This window comes from Xenopus laevis, chromosome 7L (assembly GCF_017654675.1).
Source record: "Xenopus laevis strain J_2021 chromosome 7L, Xenopus_laevis_v10.1, whole genome shotgun sequence".
Taxonomy (NCBI): domain Eukaryota; kingdom Metazoa; phylum Chordata; class Amphibia; order Anura; family Pipidae; genus Xenopus; species Xenopus laevis.
The window spans coordinates 33,470,095-33,492,923 of NC_054383.1; the positions used below are offsets into that span (position 1 = coordinate 33,470,095).

Genomic DNA, 22,829 nt, shown 5'->3' on the forward strand with positions numbered 1-22,829 from the left:
ATTCTGTCTTCATGCAGGAGTTGGGTGTCAGATATACATTGACAGTTAGATCCAGTTGTAGGGGGCTCCTTTTGCCTAGAAGATGTATTAGAGCTCACGTTATTAAAATCACCAGACGTCCTGTCTCTCTACATGTAGGATTTGTGCCAAAGGCAGTTATTTAGTTAGATTTTGTTTGTATTGGAATCAGTTATTTGAGTGAGCGCTAATTCATCTGCTAGGAAAGGAAGCCCCCTATAAGATATATTGGATCTAACTGTCCGTGAATATCTGAGACCCAACTGCTGCAAGAAGACAGAATGAAGAGCAACAGATGCTGAAAGAGGTATGGTGAAGATAAACTTGCTTATTTCAGAAACTATTCAGAATATGTAATTGATTTTATTTAGAAAGTTTCTTATTTCAGTATGATGAAGCTTATATTACATTTTCATTTACTTTTAAAGAAAAGATTGTACTTGAGGAAGCAAGCTGTCCTGCAGCATCAAGACACAATGGGACTTATTTATAAACCCTGGGCAAATTTTCACCTAGACAGTAAACAGTAGCGACCAATCAGTGGTTCATTTTTTTCAGCCTCCTGCAGGTTGAACAATGAAAGCAAACATTTCATTGGTTGCTATGGGTTACTGCCCTGGTGCAAATTTGCCCAGTGTTTATAAATGTGCCCCAATATCTTCTGTTCTTATTAAAGAAGAGAGCAAACTAGAGCATGGAGGCGCATGAAGCTTGGTTCCTACATTGTGCCTAGTAATTACAATTAACTATAAATATAGTCTAAATAAAGCTGTTGGCTGAACTCACCTTATGCAAGGACTTCAGTTAGCTTCAATGCTAATCATTCATTTTACTCATTATATTGTTGCAACTGTGTTATATTTAAATTTATACAAATTTATATAATTTGCTTTAGGACAACTGTAGATCCTCTCATTTTTAATATACTCTAGCACACCTTCACCGTTATTAACTAGCATCGAGTTACAGGATGTAATAACAGGTATAGGATCTGTTATCCAGAAAGCTCTGAATTACTTGATGGTCTTGTCCCATAGACTTCATTTTAATCAAATAATTCCAAATGTGAAAACATATTTCCCTTTTTTCTTTAATAATAAAACAGTACATTGTACTTGATCCCAACTAAGATATTATTAATACATACTGGTGGAGAAACAATCTAATTGGATTTATTAAATGATTTTTAGCAGACTTAAGGTATGGAGCTACAAATTACACAAAGACCCGTTATCCGAAAACCTACAGGTTCTGAGCATATGGATAACATGTCCTTTATCTATAAAACAGTACCTTGTACTTCATCCTGCATGGATCCATATTGGTTGCAAAACAATCCTATTGGGTTTATTTAATGTTTACATTTTTAGCAGACTTAAGCCAGGTTCATCCATTACGGAAAGATCTCTTGTCTGGAAAGCCCCAGGTCCCAAGCATTCTAGATAACAGATCCTATATCTGTATTCTATTAGTAAATGGTTTTACTATTTAAGGTAATTCAATATTGATGTGCTAAGAGAAAGCATGTTTAGGAAGGGAAAAAGTGCTCCAGTTGGATTTTGTGAGGTTAGAAAGAATGGCTGCTTCTGTGTGAAAACTAGGCAACCGCAAATAGTTGGGGTCTTGGGTTAATGGCAAGGTACCTGATCATAACCCAAATGAAGTTTATAAATCCCTGCACCATTCCTTTAATAACACTGTTGTCTCATTAATAGATTTGTATTCATGTAAATATTGTTAGAAAAAAAGTGTGCTTATATTAATGTGTAAATATACAGTTATTAGTTATTAAACATTAAAATCGCAAAGCCTTTATTAAGAAATAACTTACCGAAACTCCGCTTCCGCTCCTCTTCAGCAAAGGCGACAGGGCGACGATCCATCGTGCAGCGCTCGATTTCTCCTCCCTGGCTATCTCCTATAAGGAAGGCAGGGAGGAGAAATTGAATGCCGCATGATGGATCGGCTGATCGCTTTCTGAAGAGAAGCGCAAGTGGAGTTTAGGTAAATTTTTTCTTAATAAAGACTTTTTTCTTAAAAAAAAAAATAAAAATGTAATGTTACTGGTCCTTTTAATCAGGCCTTTATTTTTTTATTTTGCTTTTACAGATGCTGCTAATACCCTTTGTAACCAACCTCCCATTCCTTACACTGATTTTTATAACTCCACTTTGGATCTTATTGATCTCATGGAAGAATATCAGACGTGGCAGTTCTATGGAAACTCTCACAGGTTAGTTGTTACATTTCCAATCCATCTGCCTAAACCAGGCTGACAGTTTTTAGTGTGATTGTGTACATGAAGGATGTGCTTTCTGAATGCAGGGGAGTATGAGTGGGATACACAAGCCTTAAATTCTTAAGTAAGTAAACTTTTAGTATGATGTAGAAAGTGATATTCTGAGACAATTTGCATTTGGTCATCAATTTGTATTAATTGTGTGTTGTTGTTTAATTATTTCACTTTTTGTACAGCAGTTCTCCAGTTTGGAATTATAGGAGCTATTTGGTTGCTAGGTTTTGAATTACCATAGCAACCAGACAGTAGTTTAATTCAGATACTGAAATAGGAATAGGAAGAGGCCAAAACAGAAAAAAAGATGAGTAATAAAAAATAACAATTAAATTGTAGCTTTACGAAGAAATATTTTTTGGCTGCTAGGGTCAGTGACTCCATTTCAAAGCTAGAAAGTAGGGATGCACCGAATCTAGGATTCGGTTTGGGATTCGGACAGGATTCGGCCTTTTTCAACAGGATTCGGGTTCGACCAGGCAGAAGGAATCCGAATCCTAATTAGCATATGTAAATTAAGGACGAGGAGGGAAATCGCGTGACTTTTTGTCACAAAACAAGGAAGTAAAAAATGTTTTCCCCTTCCCATCCCTTATTTATATATGCAAATTATATTCGGATTCAGTTTGGTATACGGCTGAATCTTTCGCAAAGGATTTGGGGGTTCGGCCGAAACCAAAATAGTGGATTCGGTGCATTCCTACTAGAAAGCATAAAAAAAGGCAAATAATTAATAACAAAAACTATAGGAAAAACGGAGGCCAGTGAAGAAGTTGATTTGAATTAGCCATTCTATAACATACTAAAAGTTAACTTAGGTGAACTACCCCTTTAAAGAATATGTAAACCTTAAAAATAAGTAAAATTGATGGCGGTGCTATTTTAAGCACTTTTACAATGTACATTCATTATTTATTTTTTAATTCCAAGATATTAAGGGATTCATATACTGTTAACATTATTGAATTCCGTTACAACTGTGCCACCTGCTGGTCATTTTCTGACCAGTCTGACCACTAAGTTGTCAAGGAATTTGTCAGGAGAAAGAGGCCTGCTCTGATGTTCTTTTGCTTAGGAAAAAAATTAGAAACCTTTGTCAAATCTTTCCTAAGCAGAAGAACATCAGAACAGCCTCTTTCTTTCTCCTGACAACTTCCTTGACGGCGTGGTGGTCAGACTGGTCGGAAAATGACCAGCAGGTGGCGCTGCTGTAACAAAATGCATTCATTCATGTATCCTTTATTATCTTGGAATAAAAAAAACATTCTTAATGAATGTACATTGCAAAAGTACTGAGAATATCACCCCATTAATATTACATTCACTTATTTTTAATGTTTACTTATCCTTTAATAAAGGGCATGTTGTCCAGCGCTCACTTCCATCTTTCCCTATTTGATGAAAGTTCCAAAATATTAATGCTATTAACAATTAAAGACCTCTCTAGGGGCCTTTATATAAAGCTGTTTAAAAAAATAACATATAAAAATGAGGTATATCGTTACACAGACAAATAAAAACGCCGTTTATTTCGTGCCACTTTTTACTTAAATATTTCTGGTGTCAAATATTTTACAAAGCTTGATAAATAGGCCCCACAGTAAATGTGGAAGAGCCAGGCAGAAATGGGCAACTGATCAGGAACATCTTTGGCATCTGTAAGGTGTTTGTTGTAGGTTTACTGCACCTGCTGGATTCATCAGCAGCCCTATGGCAAGATTCCATTGTATAATGTATAAGAAAACGCTTTATTTGTCCATTAATATACAGTTTCTTGGGCATTGAACCGTGAGATATGAGATTCCAGTTTTTTCTTTATCTTATACTTAAAGGAGAGTTTAGCCAATGATCTATTTCTTCATCGACATGTTTCGTATCACCATCAGCTTATTTTGCTTTTACTAGGGCTATACTTTCCTTAGTTCTCAGCCCCGTCTGCAGGTGTATAATTACTCTGCAGCGTGCCTGGCAGACAGTCTGATGACGTGCACAAAGCAAACAAATGTCATCCGGACCAGATGTCTGCTGGGCTTCGTGTGGTGCGCACAAGAACACAGATGCTTCAACGCTGGAAAGTGCTGGGGGTCAATAATTGGCGGCTTTGTAGTCCCACGGGATGGAAGTGTATAAAGAGATTAGACGTTATCTTCTGTAAAACTGTGTTGGAATGTGCTAGTGAATTCGTAGTGAATTCGTTTTTTGCTTTGTATGCCCTTTAATGACGTCTAAGTACAGTAGGCTGTGTATGTTTGAGAGGAAGAAAAATATTACATTTTAAATTGTAATATCAGCCAGAGTTTATTTATCCAATAATTAAACTAATTAGGAATATTGAGGTAAGAATGAATGGGCATTACACCTGAATAATATGTATGTATATTATAATATCTACTGGCCAAATGGTGGCACCTTGTAATACACCGCACTTGGTTAATATAGTTTGTCACTGCTTGAAAAATATCACTGCAGTTTCTATCCTAAAATACACGAGAGGCACCAGCCCATCTGTTATTTAATTTTTGCACTTTATTTTTGGCATTTGCCGAAAAACAAATAAAAGTCAGTGGTACCAATAATTATAGCTAGTGTGTGGTCCGTGCAGCAGCTAATAGAGGGCCTCACTTTTTTGCTTCACTGTATAAAAATAATCAACTTGATAGATGTTTTTTTATGTTCATTTTTTAAATGATGGATCCAAATTCCCTCATTATAACGTTTATATAGATTTAGCACTTCTGTGTTCTGAAACAGCTTATAATGTGACCTAAGCTTCTTACCCCTTTGGGAATAATATGTATACATTGGCCATTCAGACCCACTTTGCCTCCTGAGTCTATATGGGAATACTCCACTTTATGTCATTATATACAGGTCTTGTATGTGGAACCCTTGTGCTTTACAATTGTATTATCACCAGGAAATGTCAACAGCATTACAATACTTATTAATTACTATAGAGTATATGAATAAATAGTTTGATGTACTATAAGGCGTTGGCTTGTTTTGTGAGCTGAATGGTAGCTATAAAGCAATAAAATGCACAGAATATTCATATATGTGGATTTATAGATGTTTTTTTTTTTTTTATATTACAGATTCTCTTTCTGTCAGTTCCCATTCATCATATCCATTGCTGCCAAAAAACTCATTATACAGAAGGATTCTGAGCAGCAAATGATCAGTATTGCACGGGTAAGAAGTACTTTCTTATTTCAATGTGCTAATACGGGTGTGCTGTTAAAGACAGTAGGAGCCATTGTGTCAGCCCTGATGCAGGCACATGGAGCAGATTTTGGTGCCGAAATCAACTCTGTGTGGTTACGCTCAAGCTGACTCCAGGTGCAGACACAGAAGAGCACAGATTCAAGCGTAGGTGCTGATTCTCAGCCTGTGTTTATCTGCTGTATCCTGGGGAGTATGTATGGGGAGTATGTATGTTGGGGGAAACCTGAATCAGGTTCTGCAATAAAGAACAACATTTTGTTACACAATAAAGGACTACATAACTTTCTATTCAAGGCAGAATGTATCAGTTGTATCACCTGTTTACAGTCTTGCATTTAATCCTGTACCAGTGGTTAATCGGACAAAATCCTTTTTGCTTCTGTATATTAGGGTAAACTAGTCTGCAGCTACAGACATCCCTGATTGCAGTATGAACCCCACATATTTTAAGAAGCCATTTCTCTAGGAAATGCATGGGCTATGGCATTTACAGGTATGGGACCATTTTATGCTTGCGACCTAGGGTTTTCTGGATAAGAGGTCTTTGCTTTTTATTTTAATCAAGTTCAAACTCTAGAACCTAACTGGTTGATCAGTGCAGACAGTAGTGATTTTGTCGGCAGCCTCACTAGGGAGGAAACATCATATTCATACTCATTAAACAGATACAAACAGATACAAGCAAGGTCCAGCTTGTGTAAGACTAGCAATCAATTGGCAATATACACATTACAAATTCCATTAGGCAATGCTATGCAAACGTCTGCTGTGCTAACATATCATTAGGGCAACGGCACTGCGGGCAACTTCAGGCATTTTGCCTGCTGCATATTTTGAAGTAGCCCTAACAGGATCTTGAACAAGCACTTTCAGGCTGTTGTCACAGAGGGCAATGGAGAGTGATCTTGGGCACTTTATCTTTTTGTGTTTGAGCTACTAAAAATAGCACCATTGTGCCATTGTCATTATTATGTGCATTATTGTTAGTGTTATCAGTTTCGATTTTTATTATTGTTTTAGCACACAGATAACAGACCATTGCTAGGCTTTAGAAAGCATTAGTTTTCATTTTCAACATTAAGGTAAAACACTTGCCTGACAGCATTCTTAAAACTGTGTTGTTGTAATTGGGCTTAACTATTTATTTGAAAATGTTCTAAATAAATTGCATTAAACATTAGCTGACTTAGTCCGTACCTGTCTGGTTCCTTGGGCTTGCAACCCCTTAGCAGGTATTTGCAGAGATTACTGCTGCCGTATCTTTGAATGCAGAACTTAATTTGTAGTTCATACGCTTAATTCAATATTGGGGGGTGCTATAATTAGGCTAAAAATGGACTAAGAAATAATTTTATATACCCAAAACCAGCAGATTTCCTTTAAAATCCAAAGATAGGAATTCAAGTCCCAATGAAAATTAATTTTGCTGCAATCGATCAGTCTCTGGGCACTGCCTCTTCAAAAAAACGGATGGTCAAACCGGCATGTCTATAAAACAAAGTAAAAGAAGGGTGTGCTCCCTAGTATTATCCCTTTTTAAAATATTATATTATATAATAGTCTTAGAATAAAGTTCACTTACAAGATTTTAGGCATCAACAGCTCATCAGTTAGCAGTAAGAATAATCAAGCCCATGCGTTTCATCACCAAATAGTGACTTCTTTAGCGGCAACCGATCCATTGGTTTTTTGTATGTTTAAAATGGCTTTTTTATTGATTGTGTGCCCCTGAGGAAGTAACTATTTGGCATGAAACACGCTCTTGAATCTTCTTACTGCTTGTTGATGCCTACAATCTTGTAAGTGCATTTTAGTCTAGTAAAGAAATATTTTAAAAAGGGATTACACTAGGGGAGCACACCCTTTTTTTACTTTGTTTTACAGACGTTTTATTGCCTGCACTCCTCAACTTGACTGACAATAGGAAAAGTTGCTACTGATACATTTACACCCTCATTACTAACAAGCCTGGTCCCGGTGGATTATTTGCTGGAGGTTTTTTTGGATTCATTTATCCTTGGACGGAGTTGGCTTTTCTGTGGTGGGTATGTCTCCAGCAAGGACAGTCTCCTTCTTTCTTTCTCCAAATTAATGATTGCCTAAAGTACTTGGTCATTTTTGGCACCTTTCCCACAGACCCCCAATTTGCTGCTCCCACTGCTAGGTGATATTAGTATGTGTCTCCATGACTTTATCACTACACGCAATTTACAACAAGGTGTGCTTCTTCTGGGGTTGGTTCCTGGGGCTTAGGGTTCCTAGGCCTAAGCAAGTTAATGGATCTGCTTGGTTTATCTGCTACCAGCCCCATAGAGGCCACTTCCATATTGTTGTAGCTTACCTATATTCCTGTGTGTGTATGATTGTCATAATCTGTTTAAATTCCCATAGCAAAGCCTTGTGGACAAAGTTTCTCGACGGCAAAAACCCGACATGAACATGCTGTTCTTGAATATCAAAGTGAGAAGACTTCAGTTAGTCAGTGATTCACTTGATGAGGTATCTACTTCCCACCACCTCCTTATATCTGTGTATGTGCATGTATAGGGAGTGTGAACAACCATCTTAATGATCTCCATGTTACTATAAATGTCATTGAGATTGCAAGAGAAGACTTTGCTTCTGTCAGGCTACTGCCAGGATTAGTAATGGGCGAATTTGCGGCAAATTCCTGCGATTCCTACGATTTGCGAAACCGCAGCAAAAATTTGCCGGCGTCAAAAACGAGACGCCGGCACCGTTTCAAAATTTTTTCGCCGTTTTGCAGCTAAGTGAAACGCCCCAAATTCGCCCATCACTAGGCAGGATTCCTTTAACCTCTGCAGTGCACAACTGAGAAGCAATTAACAGCTGGAAGGAGAAGACAGCAGTTTAGGGGCATTTATAGTCCTAGCAAAATACATTTGATAAATGATTCAAAAATTCATAAAACAAATAATAAAAAAAAATATTTGATTCCATAGTCGGTTTTCCACTCTGCAAAAATATATATAGAAATTACAAGCAGGCTATTAGGACCCCACAGTTCCTTTTTAAGGCTGAAGACTAAAATGTAAGGAACCCATAGTCTTCCTTTGTGTTTTTAGTCTTTTGATTTACTAGGTAACACAGTAAAGATATCTATATTTTTATTAATTTACATTGCCCTGAAATTTTACCCGTTTCTTTCTAAAATAATGGTAAATGTTGCAGAAATAAATGTTAACTTGTCATGTCAAAAAGGGAACTTTTTTAACGTAATATTGATCGAGCGCCTACAAATACATTATTTACTGGCAACCTTATGTTCTGTTTTATATGAGAAATGTTTTCATTTGACTAGTATATGGGAATAGGATTTGACCCCTGCAGGATAAAAGTACATTATATTAAAATATTCATAAAAGCCTTTTATTTGCTGTTTACCTTATTCCTTTGATTAAAATGTGACAAGGCATTACGAAAGAATTTAGAGGTCATTTACGATGATCACGGATGCAAGTGCAGGAGCACAAAGCGGCCCCAAATCTCACCCCTTAGTGCTTATTCAAGCATCTCCCCTTTGCTGGATTAAAAACAACACTCAAGTTGGGAGACTGGTTAGAGGAATTATTCCCTGCACTTTAGACCTCACCCGCAGGCAAAGTGCCGAAAACAAAACAAGGCAACTTGCCATCCTTGTGATAAATTGCCCCTTATGTACTCACACATGCAACACAGACAGTTGGCAATGGCTTCATAATGTTAAATATTAGTCTGAATTTGACAAAATACTTCTTTTTTGTGTGTGTGTGTAGAAGCAACATGTAATTTCAGTTGTATATTTTATTCAATGTTATTATAAGCCCAGTACAAAGCTTATTTGTAGCCATTGAGAATAATTTGAACCTATTTTCCCCACAGCAATTTTTAGCCTGAAAATTCAACGACAAAATTATCACAGTCCCGTCAGTGCTTTGTGGTTTGCCTGACTTCTATCTTGTTTATTTTCTTAGCTTACCAGAAAAAGGGCTGATCTGAAGAAAAAGCTGAAGGTCACATTTGTGGGAGAGGCGGGCCTTGACATGGGTGGCCTTACCAAAGAGTGGTTTCTCCTGCTCATCAGACAGATTTTCCACCCAGACTATGGTAATGTTTTGTAAAAAAATAAAGCAAAAGTTGCTTTAAAAAAGGCTATATGATTGTGATGAAGGAAAACATTAGGGCTGATTGCATTTATCTGAAATGGCATATATATTACTTCCACCTTGGTGGCTCTGCTCTACTGTATAAGGAGGAGTATATGAGGAAAAACAATAATTATAGTTATTTTTTGAGTTATCTGGAAACAGTGCAGAACTAAATGCAATCCTGTCTATAACTATGTATACATTTACATGTCATTCAGTTGTAATATGATGTAGAATAACAGCTGAAATACTTTTGATGTGCTTTTATTAACAGGTATGTTTACATATCACAAGGATTCAAATTGCCACTGGTTTAGCAGCTTTAAGTGTGACAACTATTCAGAGTTTCGACTAGTTGGAACTGTATCCTTTTGTTACAGCGAATGATTCCAATTAGTAGTTCTTCTCTAGTATTAGTTCTTCTCTAGTATTATTCTAGCTTCTTATTAGATCATTATAACACAACAGAAGGGTTATGGGATGCAATAATCCAACCAGACATTCGCTGTTTAGACAAACTGAGATGATAAAACACCTTTATTAAAGCTCAGGGTGAAATTGTTATGCATTTATTGGACAAATACAATGGGAAAATATTAAAGAGCAACTGTGATTTATATAAGAACAACATCAAATCAATAATAAAGCTTTATTTTTAAATGAAAGCCATAGGTAGAACATATTTTTGAAGCTAGATCAATGTGCTGTTAAACTGAAAGCAAGAGTATGCTGTTCCTTTAATTTGTATTGTAATAAAGAGCAACCATTACAACTGCATAATGCATAAATAAAGCAAGGGGTACTGCACCACTTTTAGCTGCTCTTTCATAAAAATAACTCAAGGCTTCTTTTTGCTGCTTTAGAGTGTCCTTAATTGTACTTAACATTCCAAGTTGATGGGTCTAGCTGTGTATAACAGCATCACATTAGATATCCGCTTTCCACCATGCTGTTACAAGAAGCTGCTGAGTCCTCCTGTTGTTCCTTGTGACCAGAACATGCCTGTCGGCATTGCACCTGTCACTCTTGATGACTTGTACCAGATTATGCCAGTAAGTAAGAAGCTTATGATGTGGGTATAATATATATTTTACTAAAAGTGTGGGGACCCTAAAATGGACACAATTATTAAGGAAGTTGCACCCAAACAGGCTCCTCCACCACATTGGACCTGCCAGCAGCTCAACGTTTCCATAGCAGGTTGCATCAATAAATGAGTGAAAAGCATGCAAGCACTGTTTTGCACACATGCTCCAGATGTGATGCAGCCCCCACTCTAAAGGCCTCCATACACGGGCCGATAAAAGCTGCTGACAGACCAAGTCGGCAGCTTATCGGGTCGTGTGTTAAGCTATCTGACGGGCTTCCCTGATCGATATCTGGCCGAAAGTTGGCCAGATCTCGATCGGGCAGGGAAAGAAATCCTGTGATCCGACCGCCCATTTTGAATGCATTCTGATCCGATCCTAGGGCTTCAATGTGGGCATATCGGGGAGAGATCCCCTCGTTTGGCAACATCGCCAAACGAGTGGATCTCTGCGTTTATGGTCACCTTAAGGGGGTTATTTGTTAAGCTTGTTTTTTGTTTTGTTTTTTAACAAATTTTTTTTTGAGATTTATTATACCCCAGACCCTGGAAATTGCTTAAATCTAAATACACCATCTAAAACGTGACATGGTCATGTAGGAGTCAATGGCAGAGGTCTTTTGAACCAAGATGTTAGTAGCCTGCATGATGTTCGTGTTTTTTTTTTGAGGGTGTTGCCCGAAAACTCAAATTATTGGACCGATTCCATTTCTCCCCCCAGAAAACGTGATTAATTTTAGTTTTCAGGTTTCGCAATTCAAACTCACGTAATCAAGTTTTTTCCATTTGAGTTATTTCTTAAATAAGATGTCATTGAAGTTGTAGTTCATTCAAGGTATATAAAACTCTGACATTCGACCTTTGTTAAATAACCCCCTAAAAGTGCTGGTCACAGTTTACACCCAATTTGTATCTAAATTTAAGTGCAATTGCTTCACTGTTGATCCATTAGGTGTACTGCTGTAGATTTGCCCTTCAATTACACTGGGGGGGGGTAAAAACAAGGCAAAAAAAAAAAACATGGTGTGTCACATTCAAAATTGCATTGCATGTTGCTTACTGCAGTTAAAGGGCAAGTCAACACCAAAATAAAAATTTGCCTAATAAAAGAAAATATAATTCTAAACACCTTTCCAATTTACATTCATTAAAAATGTTCAGTGATTTTAAAGTTATTTGTAAAAATAATTGCTATTGAAAGCAACATTTGCTTAATTCCTGGTTGTTACTTTTTAAACAAAGTTGCAAAAAGTCTTGAGTTCTCCAGCAAAGACACGTCTGTTAATCAGCTGCCTTGTCTTACATTGTATAAACAGGCAGAGCCACCAGGGCCAAGAATAGAAAGACACTGCTTTCAATAGTATTACATACAGTAGAACCCCCATTTTACGTTTTTCAGGGGACCAGAAAAAAATGGTGTACAATCAGGGAAATGTATTATGCAAAATATATAGGTGGGACCACAAAACAACAATGTAAAATGAGGGAAAACTTAAAATCAAGGGTTGTAAAATGGGGGTTCTGCTGTATATAACGTAAATTTGTAATGAATATATATTGTAAAGTTACTTAGAACTATGGTTTCTTTTATTAGACATAAAAAATATTTTTTGAGTTGACATTCCCTTTGAATGAAACATTTTGTGGGTTGTCATTTTGTGGTCATGTGAAGGAGCTTTCAGCTCCGTCCTATTTAAAATACAGTTACACATGTTTTTTTATCAGATTCTAGATGAGCTATTAGACCATATAACTTGCACATTGCTTTCTTATTTCAATTTTAGTATATTAATATTTTTTTTAAAAAAAGATATGTGAAAATAAATACCTGCTATAAACAATAAAATACTAACTACATTCCTGTTTTTTAGGAGCTGGCTCATGGGTTAAATGAGCTTCTGTCTTACGATGGTAACGTGGAAGAAGATTTTTATTCAACATTTCAGGTTAGTTAACCAGTAATATACAAAATGTATCTGGAAGCCATATTGTATATATACACATACACACACATGTATATACATGTATATACACTCACAAACATACTGGACTTTTAAGTTAGAAGGAGACTTGCACAGGAGATATCTGGAGTGATTTATAGTATATAGTATAGTATAAAATATATGTGGCATTTTGATAGTTGTACCCTCTGCAGATCATTTTCCGTGAACTCCTGTGCCCTCCTAAAACTATAAAGGCACAAATGCAGAATGACACTCAAGCTAGGGGCTGTTCCAGGGGAAGCCAACATTCTGGATACTTTGTCATGAATTTTTATTTTTTTTCTCCAAGGTTTTTCAGGAAGAGTTTGGGACCATTAAGTCATACAATCTCAAGCCTGGTGGAGATAAAATACCTGTAACCAATCAGAATAGAAAAGGTAATTGTACCCAGTGACAAATGTTACTACGTGACCAAAAATATGTGGACACCCCTTCTAATTATTACAATGAACTATATAAGGCATACCCAGCACAGCTGCTACAGGATATCATAAGATTACTTTCTTGACGATTCAGTTGTTCCTGCATTGCAGCAACAGTTTGGGGAATACCCTTTCCTGTTTCTGCACCATAATACTCCTTTGTACAGAGTGAGGTCCACACAGAATTTTGCTAACATGGATGTGAAAGAACTTGACTGGCCTTCACAGAGCTTTGACCTCAATTCAAATGAACACCTGTGAGATAGACTAGAATGCCCATTTGAACCAGAGCTGATTGCCCAACATCAGTGTCCAACTTCTTACATATGAATGGAATCAAATCCCAAACCAACTTCATCTTAATATTCTAGGGTTTGGAATAAAAAAAAAGGCAGGTGTCTACATATTTTTGGTCATACAGTGTTGAGAATGATGTTGGCAGTATGTTCAAGGTTTTTCTTCTCTTTACTCTTAGAGTACGTCCAACTTTATGTAGACTTTCTCCTCAACAAGTCTATCTACAAACAGTTTTCAGCATTCTATTATGGATTTCATAGTGTTTGTGCTTCCAACGCATTAATGGTACGTAAGAATATTGACATACTGTGACAGTTGGGAAACAACCATATGATGTTTGGTGGCTTCTGCTTCTACAACGGAGATGCACCCACCTACACAAGTTATTTGTGTTTCTTAATTAAAGAGAATGTAACCAAGGCCATAATTACTTGTTTTTAAAGTTGCTTCGTCCAGAAGAGGTGGAAATTCTTGTTTGTGGAAGTCCTGAATTAGACATGCATGCGCTCCAGAGAAGCACTCAGTACGATGGCTATTTAAAAACAGATGTCACTGTGAGGTGAGATGCACTGAATTGCTTCAATACCTGTTCACATCACTGAACAAACAGAACATAATGGGATGGGTTTACTAGTATATCGGTTGAATAAATTACACGTTCGTCGTTGGGCTCACTAAACTATAAAGATAAACTTGCAGATGGCTTAAAGTAGGGTTAGCTGCTTTCTTTGGGTCAAGTATGTCGACAGAAGAATCAATGTAACCTTCTTCTAGTCAACTGCAATCAGAAGCTGTTGCATTAGCCTAAGAATAAGGAAAGTACAGACCTTGTCAGAGCTACTGGCCTTATATGTGATACCATTGGGCTCTGGTATACAAGTGATTTTCACCCAGCAACCCTGTGCCATAGAGGCCTTAAATTGCTGTAGCATTAAACGTGATCTTTGGCCTTTGTATATGTCACCATTCCTTTACTGTATTTTGCTGATACAAAGTATCACATGCTACAAGAGGCTAAAGGTTAGCAGAGGACTCGGAAGAAAAGAGACTTGATTCTAAAAATTGCATATCTGCAGTAGCAGTTTGTGTTTTCGAAAAAGAAAGCTTAAAACATCTGTAAAAATCATTTTGCATAGTCCGTGTTCCATCTGTATATAGCACAGGTCTATCTCAGGACTGCACACTCTCAGGGACAAATACCACTAGATGACCAAATAAAGCAGCATAATATTACAATGGCATTAGGTTTGACCGGGTCTAGTTACCTATAGCAACCAATTAGATGTTTGTTTTCTAATTCATAATTGCTACCTGCTGATTAGTTACTAAAGTTTTATAGTCCAGTTGCAAAGTGCAGCTTTTATTACATTGTCCCATGTATAAAGTGCTCTGATTAGTCTGCTCTATTTGGTTGACTAGTGCTCCTGTCCCTCAGAGTCTACAGAGACTACATTTGTATATGGATTGTGCATTTTTATATGTTTTGACTTATTACATAGTATTTCAGTATTAGAACACTTCCCTCTATAATTGTTTATCTGTAAGTTTGTGGTGATTGCTTTGAGAGGAGCAGCAAATATTTTGGGGGAGTTAGCAGTCTTCATTCTATCAGTTGTACAGGTATGGGACCTGTTATGCAGAATGCTCGGGACCTTGGGTTTTCTGGATAACAGGTCTTTCTTCATACCTTAAGTCTGCTAGAAAATAATGTAAACATTAAATAAACCCAATAGGCTGGTTTTTTTCCAATAAGGATTAATTATATCTTAGTTTGGATAAAGTACAAGCTACTGTTTTATTATTGCAGAGAAAAAGGAAATAATTTAATAAAATTGGGAGGCAGCCTTCCAAGTACAATGTACTGTTTTATTATTAGAGAGAAAAAGGAAATCATATTTCAAAAGTTTGAATATTTGGATAAAATGGAGTCTATGGGAGCCTTTTTGTAACTGGATAACGGGTTTCCAGATAACAGATCCCATACCTGTATTTACTTACCCTTATACTTACTTATATATTTTGAGAGTTTAGGGTTTTCTGCACAGGTATGGGATCCGTTAATTGGAAACCCATTATCTAAATTACAGAAAGGATATCTCCCATAGACTCCATTATAATCAAATAATCCAAATTTTTTTAAAATTATTTCCTTTTTCTCTGCAATAATAAAACCGTACCTTGTACTTGATATGAATAATGATTACAGGCAAAACAATCCTATTGGGTTTATTTAATGTTTACATGATTTTCTAGTAGACTTAAGGTTTGAACATCCAAATTACGGAAAGATCCATTATTTGGAAAACCTTAGGTCCCGAGCATTTTGGATAACAGGTCCCATACATGTATAGGCAAAATTGTTGCCCAAAATAGAATAACTCATTATGGCGTGTGTTCCTTTGCAGATACTTCTGGGATGTCGTTCTTGGATTCCCCCTTGAGCTCCAAAAGAAGTTGCTACACTTTGCTACAGGCAGTGATAGAGTACCAGTGGGGGGGATGGCAGATTTAAATTTCAAGATTTCAAAGAGTGAGACACCCACTAACTGGTAATGGTTCCTGTTCTTCATTTGTACAGATTTCTTCTTTCAGATGTTAAAATCGAAATTCATCCAGGTCGTGGTATTTCTATAGTAATAAGTCAAATAAAAGTCTGGACTTGCTGTACCAGGCCATATATATATATATATATATATATATATATATATATATATATATATATATATATATATATATATATGTATGTATGTATGTATGTATGTATGTATATATGTGTATATATATATATATATATATATATATATATATATATATATATATATATATATATATATATGTATATATATGTGTGTGTGTTTTACATTTGTTTTGTGTCTCCTGTAGGTTGCCTATAGCACACACTTGTTTTAACCAGCTTTGCCTGCCTCCATACAAGACAAAGAAGGAACTGAAGCAGAAGCTGACAATTGCGATTTCAAATGCTGAAGGCTTTGGCCTACAATAGGACAGTGCCGGCTCTGCTAAAGGATTAAAGGTTTCTTGATTCCTGTGCCATTTAATTTATTGTTGAACTACTTTGCACTGAGAGCAGCAGAGCAGACTACTCGTCTACGTTTTTCTTTTGTGCCTCAGGTTTCAGACAGAATAGACTGATAGACCCTAAACAACATTACCTAGAGGTGTCTCATTTAGAATCCTTGTAACCTGCTGTGCGTTCATGTTATTCGCCATCCTTCTTACGGTCAGAAGTACTGAGAAAGTGTCCTTGTACTAAGGTTTTACTAGCAGGTTTAGGTAATGAAGTTTTGTGATGATTTAGAGACATTTTGTATTGTTTTCCTACAAAACTTTATGCAGGTCACTGAAGTTGCCAAAATAATCATTATTCTGTTGTTGGTTTACTATGCTTTACTAAAATGCAGTAAAGCCAATATATTTATTTTAAATAGGGAATATATCCCTTTAGGACAGACGCCTCTGCACAGATTTTGTACTTTTACTGCTATTAATTAAGACAGAAATTGCTAATTCCATTTGCATTGTGCTTAAAAACAAGCACTGCACTGTATCTATGGTCTGCATATAGACTTATACTCACCTTGGGTAAGCAGGTGTAGCAACCTTCCTGCTCAGTTGGCATTTCTAGTTTGCAAAAGCTAAATTGCTTGAGATTGCCAGACTGATCTTTATTTTATTTTACAGTTATTTATTCATATATGAATATTTTCTGTTTTTTAGACGGATAGAGAGCATGATTTACCCTGCCATTTGTCTGTTTCTCTAAAGATCTGGGGAATCTAGGGCTGGGTCACACACTACATATACTGATTCCAGAAGTGCTGGCATCAAGCACTTCAGCACATGTCTCTTCCTTTCCATGTGTTTTGTATGTTGGCCAATGACATTCGCTAACATGGTTCAGCCACTTTTATCTATGACATGCAAATAAACTGCAGATTGCATCTGCATCTCAAATCAGACTTCCAGAGAACTCTCTAAAAGTCTCCTATTCTCCAGAAGGTAAGGGTTCTCCGGAAGTCTCCAGAGTTCCGGAGACTTCTGGGGATAGCTAGAGAGTTCTGGAGGCTCCTAGAGAGACTTTATTAGACTTCAAAACTCTAGAGACTTCCAGAGAACTCTCGAGGAGACTTTCAGAGACTTCGGGACTCTGGAGACTTCTAGCGTTTTGGAGACCTCTCGAGAAGTATTGAGTTCCGGATACTTCCTGAGAAGTCTTGAGTTCTGGAGACTTCTGAAACTTGGAGAACTCTTGAGGACACTTTTGGAGACTTTGAAACTCTGTAGACTTCTGGAGAGTTCGGAAGACTTCCAGAAAGGAGACTTCTAGAGAGTTCTGCAGACTTACGGAGAACTTTTGAAGTCTCAAAATGTTCTTCATGCACCACAAAAAATTGATGTGAGAGATTTTAATTTTTAGGAACTAATGCCCTATTGAAAAAAGAGCCAAAAACTGAATCGCGGGTTTTTACTGGTGAGACAACCAGAGAAAATTTTTGAATATTTCTTAACAGAAATGGGACATTTAGGCTAGGTCAGCAAGTTGTGTGAGAGATGTGATACAATTGTTATGCATATGTGGAACACATAACCAAGAGTTTTCCTACATATCTGGTACCTTAATTGCCTTTTGGATTGGTAAATGATGCCAAAATATTTAATCACCAATGCCAAACATATATTTTTTTGCATCTGAGGAGGCAAATTAGTCAAAACTGCTTAGACACAGACCCAAGGGAAGCTTGATAGAGAATAAGCTCAGACCTTCTGACCTAAAATTAGACAGTAGGGTTTGAAGAAGAGAGTTTTTTTTAGCCTTCTCATATAGGATTTTGTGATGATATACTAATGATATCTAAAACTCCACTTCAGTGCACGTTGACCCATTCAGTTTGGGTCAATGTTTTTGCTCTGCTGGAAGCACCTTCAACTGTACAGCGATGTCACATGAGTGTAAATATATGTTTCTTTTTTCCTGGATTTGTTATGTGTTCTGTGATTCTACAGGACTTATGACATTTGTTCTACAAACCTATTTCTAATGTCACGCTAAGGGGCAGATTTATCAAGGGTCGAATATTAAATTCCAATTAGATTTCGAGTTTCAAAATTCAAACATTCAAATTTTAATCCCCCTATTTATCACACCTCGACCACGGAAACAGTCCTAATTCACCACCTAAAACCTGCCGAGTTCATTTCCAAGTCAATGGCAGAGGTCCGTTAAGCCATTTGGAGATGTTTTTTTTTTTTCGAGGAAATACTCATTTCGCACGAATCAATATGATTCGAATTTCGGGTCAGAACCATTAGTTTGAATATTAGACATTCACATTTTTAAATAACCTCCCAGTCAAATTGTGAGTATATTTGAATTTAAAAAAAAAAAAAAATCAAATGAATTCAAATTCGACCTTTGATAAATGGGCCTCTAAGTGTTGGCATATTGATGCAAGACTGGCCTCTTGCTGCGGGTGCGTTATTGTTGCTAGCTTAAATTATAGACTTGCAAGCAATATCAATAGTGATGGGCGAATTTGCGCCATTTCGCTTCACAGAAAAATTAGCGAAACGGTGAAAAATTAGTGAAACGTCGGCGGTGTCTCGTTTATGACGCTGGCAAATTTTGCCAGTGAATTTTCAAAGCGGTTTCGCAAATTTATTCGCCGGCGGCGGATCGCACAAATTCGCAGCGAATTCGCGCCTGCCGAATAAATTCGCCCATCACTAAATATCAAGACTGCAATGTGTACATTTCGTACATGGATGGTATTTTCAGACTAATTCCATGTAGAGAGAGTTTGGACAGAGGGATCGTGTTTGCAGTTGACTGTATATAATTTATAAAACGAAGTAGAGTTTTAATGACTTTTAGAGATTTATTTTTTACAAGATAAATCCATTGTTTTAAGGACGTGGCATTTATCTTTCAAAGGAAACGCTTTTATACAAGAGGCTGATATTTTCGGATATCTGAAGTTAAGGTCAAACTTCAGTGATGTCGTTTAACGGCAGTTGATGTGGTTAAAATGTAATGGCCGCAGGTTAAAGATCTGCTTGATTAAGAAGTTTTGCAATAATGTAACAGACAACATTAGAGGGAATGGAAAGTGATAGGCTTTTTCTGTTCCTGAAATGGCTTTTTACAGAGTGCCGTTTTATTTTATATTTTCCTATTATTTATTAAAATAGCTGAATGTTGAGCATCGTATTCTATATAAATAAAAGGACAAAAGCAAAGACACACAACTGTGTAAAATCGCTTGCATTCATTGCATAGTATTTAAAGGTAAAGAGCAATTATAAAATGTGTTATGAGCAAAAGATCATTTGGAAAACATGAGACTTCAAGTGCATGGGGGTAATTTATTATAAAGGTTCAACAGCTGCAAGGCTACAAAAAGTGCTGCTGGCGGTGCATTTTTGAAACTTGTCAGCATTAGTGCCTATCACCAGGACTTCTGCTCAGCTACAGCGAGACCCTCCATGTTGCCATTCTGAGCATGCGAGCCAAAATGGCACCTATAGTGTAAACCTATATAAACTCTGCGAATAGCCCTTGTTAGCAGAATAGCTTGGATAAAGCAATTTGTTTTTTAAAAATGTCAAGCTCTGTAGACCAAGAAAAATATCTACCATCTCTAACACAATTTTCCATACGCAAAGCATCAAGAACCCACGTGCCCTCTCAGTAAACATTAATAACAGCATAATCCAGCCAAAGAAAAAGGTGCTACTGGTGCTGAGCAATTGTCTATCCTGGTGGTGCCATTTGCTTTCGCTGTTGTTCCTTTTAATAAATTACCCCCAGTTTGTCCATTTGCTTTTCCTGCAAATATATCATTTCCGTTGTAGTCTGTAGTTTCTCTTTGTATTTGTAGAAATCAGATGCAGACTTTGCTTCTGGTACATAACAAACTGCAGCCCCGTTTGAAAAGAAAACAATGGGGGAACAGGTTGTTAGACACAGGAATGACCTATAAGTCTTTGGGGAGTACGTTGGGTGTTCGGGGTGCCTGGATCATGTACGGATTTCTCCCGGTATTACCAATGTTAATTGCTCAGAACCATATTCCCGCTGTTTGAAGGGATAAAAAAAACATTTTTAATTATACTTGCATTTATTTTTATTTAGCAAATTATGATTTGCACGATACAGCCACCCTAAAATTATGCTTGGACTCACTAATGAGTCTTAGTGCTTAGGGAACCAGGGTGCTGTAGAGGAAATCCAACAGCAGCCATATTCCCAGGGCTGCTTAGTGGGGACGACCTAGAGATTTGGGCAGCTATATCACCTAAAATCAAGTTAAAAGTCACCCCCAAGGAAAGGGGCAGTGAGATGGGTTTTAAAAATGTTTGTCATCCCTTGTATCTAGCATGTATACACTCCATATACACCTATATATAACACTGCTGCTGCTGCCTGTGATCCTTAACAAAGCTTTATTCTTAGCCTTGTTCAGTTCATTGAAGATTGCCTTGGGTTTTTTTTTGTTTAATTTATTTGATATTTTGTTTACTGTAAAAAAACAATACCTCAAATACAAACTACTGTTTGCATAAATTATACGTAAAGGGAAAAACATGTTAACGCATTTTGTACACAAATAAAAAAAAAAATTCAGCATTTTGCATTTTTTGTTGAAAAAGTATTGCGCATCATTCTGACATATCTCTGAATTTGCTTATAAGATTTGTCTGTGAAGCGAGTACATCAGCGTTTCTCAGCCGTTTGTTTGTGCCCCCAGGTGGTGTCATGTTGTAGAACAGCAGATCCACAATGTTATATAGCACCCATAAAGAAACATTTGCTAATAGAAGGGGAAACCATGTACTATGTACTAGGGTGTTTGTATTCTTTCATCATTGACATGCTGCAAGTTTATTGCCAGACATAATTGAAATCCGTTTTAAAATTTTTATTATTTGTTTAAAGTGGAGTCTATGGGAGATGGCCTTCCCGTAATTCAGAGCTTTCTGGATATCAGGTTTCCGGATAATGGATACCATACCGGTATGAGTAAAAGTTGCACAATATGTGGTTTTAGTCTATTAACTTTCGGTGTAGGCTAGCTAGACTGATACTTAATTGAGATACCTTGCTATAGTTTCTTTTCTGCAAAGCTCAGTTTTTTTATTTTTTTTTATTGGGCGAGGTTTTAAAAATACATATTGTGTGTCTTCACCAAAGGGCAACAGCAGCAAGAATGATGTCTGGAGGAAGAAAGCATGCATGCACCCGCTTACAGTTTAAATATATCCCCTTGTTCACTGCACCGCAGTGAATCTTCAGTAGTCTTCGCACCAGATTGGTCAGTGGCTGTGATCTCTAGTGGCCACAGCAGAAGCCAATCAGAAAGGAGTACCCATGGTGCCTAAGGGTGGTGGCAGATGTGGCTACTGGAGGAGACAAGTCGCACAGCGACAAATCGGCTTATCTTCGGGCGACTAATCTCCCCTAAATTCCTTTCCGCCGGCTAGAATGTTAATTGCCGGCGGGATGGCACTCGGAATGCTTCATTTTCCAAATTTGCCTTTGGGTGATTCGGAAAGCTGAAGAAGAGGCGATTTCCACGTGTGCCACCACCCTAAGGTCAAAAATTGGCTCCTGCTTTGGCTACATGACTGCTTGTTGGCAACCATGTTGGTTTGAAGAGGACTGGAGAATGAGCCTTTACCTCCTCTAGCAATGGAGATTTTCACTTGGTGGCATGCCATTTGTAATGGTTTATAATGTCACCCTTCCTTAATCTGTATCCACAAGCAATGCCATTGCAGAGAATATGTGTGCCAGCTGGGATTCCTACAAGAAACGGCTGAGAAACAATAAAACACTGCAATCTGTTGTTTTTGTCCTGTTGTTATTCATAAGAAAGCGTTTTTTCTCCTTAAGCACCTCTGTATTCATGCATCGTACCAGCTTTTAGATCTTTCTTACTGAATGTTTACTTTTCATTTAATAAAACTGTGTTTTTCAGCACCGACTGGTTAATTCCCCCGGGGATATGTTTTAAGTCTCTTGTAAATCTCGCAATCTGGGCATGTTTATACTTGAACTCGAAATGTACATTCAAAAGATTTTATACTAGTAGCATATGTCAGTATTTCTTAATTAATTACATTTAAATAGGCAGAGATATCGGCACTTGATGTTTTGGGAGTAAGATGATGTATCCACATAGAACACTTGACTGGCAACGCAATATATATTTATATCTTAAATATCAAATATCAAGTTTAGGCTTCTACACTGAATGGTTCCTCATTCTAGAAAAAACTCGAATCAGGGTTAACAACCGTAAATTCGTATTAATT

At 37.0% G+C, this 22,829-nt stretch overlaps 1 protein-coding gene across 1 annotated transcript in view; it reads left to right on the forward strand.

Annotated features, from left to right (window-relative positions):
- The window catches only part of hectd2.L (HECT domain containing E3 ubiquitin protein ligase 2 L homeolog), a 78,631-nt gene extending 56,140 nt beyond the window's left edge, over nucleotides 1–22,491 (forward strand). Inside the window, exons 10-21 of the mRNA XM_041568757.1 lie at nucleotides 2,128–2,251; nucleotides 5,407–5,503; nucleotides 7,928–8,035; nucleotides 9,511–9,643; nucleotides 9,959–10,047; nucleotides 10,578–10,736; nucleotides 12,643–12,717; nucleotides 13,064–13,151; nucleotides 13,672–13,778; nucleotides 13,937–14,052; nucleotides 15,899–16,042; nucleotides 16,377–22,491. Coding sequence (XP_041424691.1) covers nucleotides 2,128–2,251; nucleotides 5,407–5,503; nucleotides 7,928–8,035; nucleotides 9,511–9,643; nucleotides 9,959–10,047; nucleotides 10,578–10,736; nucleotides 12,643–12,717; nucleotides 13,064–13,151; nucleotides 13,672–13,778; nucleotides 13,937–14,052; nucleotides 15,899–16,042; nucleotides 16,377–16,497 — 1,361 coding nt within the window. The 3' untranslated portion in view covers nucleotides 16,498–22,491. The remainder of the gene's footprint in view (nucleotides 1–2,127; nucleotides 2,252–5,406; nucleotides 5,504–7,927; nucleotides 8,036–9,510; nucleotides 9,644–9,958; nucleotides 10,048–10,577; nucleotides 10,737–12,642; nucleotides 12,718–13,063; nucleotides 13,152–13,671; nucleotides 13,779–13,936; nucleotides 14,053–15,898; nucleotides 16,043–16,376) is intronic.
- The last annotated feature ends 338 nt before the right edge of the window (nucleotides 22,492–22,829 follow it).